The sequence below is a fragment of the Belonocnema kinseyi genome, chromosome 8 (assembly GCF_010883055.1).
Source record: "Belonocnema kinseyi isolate 2016_QV_RU_SX_M_011 chromosome 8, B_treatae_v1, whole genome shotgun sequence".
Lineage (NCBI taxonomy): Eukaryota > Metazoa > Arthropoda > Insecta > Hymenoptera > Cynipidae > Belonocnema > Belonocnema kinseyi.
In genome coordinates this window covers 126,186,176-126,192,294 of record NC_046664.1, presented here as the reverse complement: position 1 = coordinate 126,192,294, position 6,119 = coordinate 126,186,176, and the positions used below count along the sequence as shown (strand labels likewise).

The following is a 6,119-nucleotide window of genomic DNA, read 5'->3' as shown; positions in this document are numbered from 1 at the left end:
TTATATACTAAATTATTTATTTGTACACTTAGTTGAAAACTCAAAAATTGAACTGTTTTATTGGTGAAAAGTTTGGCTGTGTTCCGACATATCACTTTTTCCCCTAGGCCCTTAATTGTATCCAATTTTATTTTAACCAAAATTAGAGAAAGGTTTTGTAAACCATTTTAACCTTTTATATACCGAACTTTTAGTTCGAGAACAATTTAAAGCTTCTGGTGACACTACTTTGGATGTGAGATTATCAAAGAAATAAATAAACATCAACCCTTTGAGGGTCCCAATCAACAAAGAAATTCTACGTTAGAACAGAAATGTTCAAACCTAAAGCGGTACTTTTCGCTAAAACTAAAGAAAAGAAGATCTATAAATTACAACTAACTGTGAATCCTAAACTATTCGAACAGTGTCTACTAACTAGTACCCGAAAGGTCTGATGAAAATAGCTTAAAACTAACTAAAGCTAGATGAACATCGCACAAAAACGGCTTAAAGCTAACTAGAGGCAAAATAACAGGCGCTTCAAGATGGCATCCGCCAGTGCCTGGATGAAGGGGTGGTCTGAATCCAGAGTTACTCTGTCTCCTGTTTGTCCACCTGATTCTGAAGGAATGTTAACCTCAGAGAGGGACACTGTGTGTTCGGGAGGATTCGCCAAGATCCGGGGTGTTGGCGTAGGGGTTGGGTGGCTAAGAGATCGGGACCTCCGTTCTTGTTGAGAAAAAGGGCTTCCTTCCCCTTGCCTCCACCTCGACGCACACCTCGGGCATTGATTAATCCTTACTCCTGGTTCCAGCTTTATCTCCATTTTAGTTCCCTCCTTCTCTGGAACCGTGATCGGGAGATACTGGCGGTTTTGCGGCAAGCTGGGGAAAGACGGGAATCTGTCGCACTGGTCCATTGGCTCCCAGTGCATTTGAAGAAGGTAATTTGGACTGGCCTGTCTCGGCCTCTGGATCACAGATCTCCCGGTGTATCCCCTCCATTCTCTCACCTGCCTTGCTGTTCCGGGGCGGAACCAGGGAATCTTCTCTCGTCAGACAATCATCTTCAGGCTGCGAAAAGGGATTTTGGTTAGCGAATTCCGGGTTAATTGACCAGTAGTGTTTTAAATCTTTAATATGAGTTTTTTCGATTATACCGGACTCGTCTTGGATTTCGTAAACTACTGGTGATATCACTTTTATAAGCCTAAACGGACCAGTATATTTTGGGGATAAGTTTTTTGCAACATAATCAATAGCCGACGATAAAGTATGAGTCCTGCGCCAAACTATCCTCCTTCTGCAAAGGATATCATGGTTTTAAACACACGAGTCACCCTCTCAACCGGATTAGCTTGAGCATGATACGGTGGGGTAGTCGAGTGCCTAATCCCTTATTCCGATGCAGCCTTAGAAATCAGCTTGTTGACAAACTCCGTGCCATTATCCGTGAACAAAACTTCAGGAGTTCCCCATTTAAAGACAACTAATTCCTCGAACGACTTTTGAACACTTGTGGCGTTAGCCTCACGGAGAGGCATAACCTCGATCCGTTTAGTGAAAATATCTTGGAAATCAAAATGTAATTATGACCGGATCGGCTTAGCGGGAACGGACCTATAATGTCCGCTGTCACCACAGACCAATGCTGCTCAATAGCCCTTTTACCCATTAAACCCACTGGACCTGCTTGATCTACCTTCATCTTCTGACAAGTTTGGCATGCTTGGACATACTTGGCAACGTCATTGAACATGCCAGGCCAGTAGTAAAGCAGTGAAAGGCGCTGGAAAGTTTTATCCACGCCCAAGTGACCAGACATCGTAGTATTATGAGCTTCACTCATTGCATGGATCTACTAGCAAAAGCTATGACGTGTTCCACGCCATCTTGGGTTTGGGTGAGGACAGCACCCAGACCTGTACTACTTGCTTCTGTTTGTAAACAGAACGGCAAACTAAAATCTAGTCTAGATAACGTGGGAGCGGCGATCAATGCGGTCTTCTCCGGGTCCGGATGCATTCCTGTCTTATCCACAAGATATGCAAGATACCGCACCTGACTACAACCGAATTCGCTTTTGTCGGGATTAACCGTAAGTCCGGAATTAGTATTTACATCTAAGACTCTCTCTAACCAACGAATGTATACATCAAAGGTCTCACTAACGACAATTATGTCATCTATGTACGCAAATGCATGGGGCTCAAATTCTTGTGTTATCATGAAATCCAGCAGTCGCTGAAACGTAGCTGGAGCCTCCAATATCCCGAATGGCATCCGGTTGTAGTGATACAGCCCCTTGCCTGGCACTGGGCAAGCGGTGAGTTCCTTGCATTCGTCGGTGAGAGGAATCTGATAAAATGCCTGACTAAGGTCAATCTTTGAAATATACCGCGCAGAAGAAAGCTTGTCTAATATGAAGCTAATGTTTCTCATAGGGTATGCATCCTTCTTTGTCACCTCATTCAATTTTCTGAAATCAATGCACCTTGGGAGAAAGACGGCGATAAGTTTGCCTGATGGGGAAATGGCCCTGTATGTCGATATGGTGTTTTACCATGTGTGTAGCAGGCAGCCTGGCTGGCATGGGAGAAATTTTTCTTTTCAGAAATTCTTCAAGGTATTTAACCTCATAAGGCTTTAATTCCTTTATCCCTGCACAGACATGCGCAATTTCATTCGGCAAGGAAACATTAGCATCCTTAGCACGAATTTTCGATAATTCCGACGAGGAATTCGCTTCCGGACCTAATTTCTGTCCCTGACACGTTCGCCAAATGCCGTTTCCTAATCTCCAAATAGGAGGCTTAAATCTAACGTCAAAATCGAAAAGTTCCACAAAATCAATACCAAACAAAACTTCACAATCGAAAGCTGGTGCGAAACGAATCGATAAGGACTTTCCTATTCCTAAAAACTCAAGGGGTAAAACGGCTTGTCCAGCTGTTTCCTCGATCTTTACGTTAGGATACATGATTCCTGGACGGGGTTGATCTGCTAATTTCGCAAGTAATCTTGAAAATTTTTCAAAGGCCCGCTTACCTACATAGGTACGGCATGAGCCTGGGTCAAAAAGTCCATACAGTGAGCGACCATCTACGCTGACTGTAATAAACAGGCGTCGCTCATCAAGTACGGTATTTACTCAAATTATTAATTACCAACTGCAATTGCTCCCTTTCCGATATCGGAGGATCGTAATGTTGAAAAATTAGGCGAAAGTTTAACAGGTAGTCGGCTATAGGTTCATTTGGATCTTGTGTCCTTTTTCGCCCCTCATCCCTGACCCGCATTTGGAAGTTTACTCCCCCATATCTACGCCTAAAATCGATGGTAAATTGCTGCCAAGTATCCCAATTATCCCTATGGAATCAATACCAATGTTGGGCAGGTAGTTTTAGCAAAAACGGTAATGCTCTAAAAAGATCCCTATCCGATAAGGAACTACCCCTTCTACATTCCTCAATTGGTGTAAGAAATTCCTCCGCACTACTATTGCGTTTTCCATTGTAATTAATATTCCACTTCCTCACGATCGAATGAATATCATCCCTAATACTTTCTCCCAAGCCCGTTGGCAAACCGCTCAACGGATTAGGGGTATACATTTGTGTAAAAGGGGGGCTATCCAGAAAACCGTGCGGAACATTGTCTAGGCGGAAGGGATTACCAGTTGGCAAGAAGGAATCTAAAAACGGGTTAGTGCTACGTAGAGTAGCGGTAACATAACTTGCATTCGAATCTATATCCTCTCTTAATACTTCAAAGTGAGGCTCTGAAACAACTGAGATATTCATCCAATGCAAATTATCCCCATTATTGCCAGCTAGGCGGGAATCCTGAATGTATGCAGACATCCTTGGTCCTGCAGATTGGACAATGTCTTGAAATGCTGAAGAGACCATGGTCGAACGACAAGCAGGGGTATATAAAGAGGTCAGCAATGTGCATGGAGAAAATTTGACGACACTCTCTAAATTTGTCGCAAATGTCACACTACTAACATTGGTAGTATGTACGCAGAGAGGCTCCGTTACCAGATGGGTATCATAACCAGTGGATGAAAAAGGGTTTTGTGCATGTAAAGTCCTCGACGGGGCATCGTGAATACCTAAGGGGGTTTCTTTATTCGCGAAATGCGAAGCCCGTAGTCTCTCAATCTCTGCGGACAAGTCCCACTCACCAGTCTCCTCCCACGACTGATGCATGTGACGGCAATGCTGTTGGAACCTCACCAGGCGCCATTTCATAGCCATGTCATCCCTATCTGTGGATAGGCTCAGATAACGTGAAGTTTCGCAAAGTTCCCCTTCGGATAACGAACTTGCCCAATTAATAACTGTATCGGTAGTTTCCGCCCATAACCTATCTACTTTAACCGTAGAACTATCCATTTCTCGAAATTTTTATTTTATTTTTTAATAATTCCGAAAACGATAAAATTATGAAGATCATTTCAAAATCGGATAATTGTCGAAATTCCGTATCGTTAGCCTCAATATTATGAAATCAAAAGGAAAGTTTCAGTGAAACTTCTCCCAAATCCTAAGTTCGAAGAAAAGGAAATTTTGTAATCACTCCCTCAATTCACAATTTCCGTACGAATTGTCGCGGACCTGATAAGGTATTGAACCCTTAAGTACATTTCCAATAAAATTGTACTAACCAAAACGAAATTTTTGTTCTAAAAAAACACATAAATTTCACAGAAAAATACACAGATTAAAATTTCATAAACATTTCAATACATAATAATGCATAAAACCAATACTCAAAATCAACAAATCTTCAACATATTTTGGAACACAGCAATAAACATCGCATATTTTAATCAAATGTGGTAAAATTTCTTAAAATTTTTTAAATGTAACAACATGACTGCTCCACAGCTAGCTTTTGTTCACGCGCTTGGGTCGCTTCAGTTCAGGCGCTTTCGAATTTTGTCACAATGCTTTCTGGGCGCTCCTTGGGCGCCATTTTGTAACACTACTTCCAATAATAAGCGACAAAAGGGAGAATAAATGGACAAATGGCGTCCCTTAGTAAAGGTGAACAATTATATCTTTCACCTACCTGTGTTAGGCGCCAGACGTTTCAAATAGCGTCGTTAAAAAAATTTTAAACAACTAAAATTTACAAAACATTTATGCTCTTCTAAGAAGTCCCTAGCTAGAAGCGGTAGAGGGATTAGTGAGGGCAAAAAAGCATCGTGACGCTCGGATTTAACAAAAGTAAGCTATTTTACAATTTATTTCTAATTGAGGTAAGAGGAACAACTTCCTCTTTCACAAAATACTAAGAATTTAAGCAAGTTGATTGCAACACAAAACAAATCCACAAGAATGTTCTGCTGCTCATACCGAGTTCTCACAACTAAGTACTGGAGATATGATTTTAGTTAGGAACTGACGCCTACCTTTTTTCCAAAAGACAACAGCTTTCTTTATTCACTCTCAATTACTGCACAATTGTACTCTCCAAACAAAATTGGTTACCGGTTGTTACTTCCGTGTACGGGACTGGATATCCTCCTGGTGGTATGCCGGCTCGATGCATCCTGGCAAGATGGCTACGCCAGTTTGTTTTGACATGTGCCGGACTGAGTATAGTTTCACACGTCGTAATATAATTTGTGTAATTATACTCGAGCCGGAAATAAATTTGTAGACGGACATATCATGCGTGAATAGTGGCTATCGCGATAAGAGGTGCAACGGCACTTGGTGTAGTGTGCAGTGGCGAGGTAGAGTGCGGTGATTACTGTGTTTGGAGCGGGTATTTATTTTGCAGGAACTCCTTTGGAATTGCGTGATAAATAGGAGTCAAGGCAAGCGTCAGGTATCCTCTACTTACTCTCCAGTTGTCCAAACTAAATTAATATACATTTTAAGGTAACTACAGTGAAATTAAAGTAATAATACATCTTTGTGTGAAGAAAACTCCAAACCTATGCCTGACCTATCCAACATTCATTTCCACTCTAAGTTCCTTCTCTCTCATTCTCGTATCTTAATAATATATTATGAGTTAGTGCTGGCCGAAAGTATTTAGACTTTATTCTATTTATAATGTTCTAACTAGGTCTGGGGGGAAGGATCAGAACGAGTGGCATGCCACTATGTTACAACACAT

At 41.6% G+C, this 6,119-nt stretch overlaps 1 protein-coding gene across 1 annotated transcript in view; it reads right to left on the bottom strand.

Annotated features, from left to right (window-relative positions):
• Nucleotides 1-84: 84 nt before the first annotated feature.
• Nucleotides 85-6,119, bottom strand: part of LOC117178073 — a 95,000-nt gene continuing 88,965 nt past the window's right edge. The window contains exon 2 of the mRNA XM_033369300.1: nt 85-1,055. Coding sequence (XP_033225191.1) covers nt 500-916 — 417 coding nt within the window. The 5' untranslated portion in view covers nt 917-1,055 and the 3' untranslated portion in view covers nt 85-499. The remainder of the gene's footprint in view (nt 1,056-6,119) is intronic.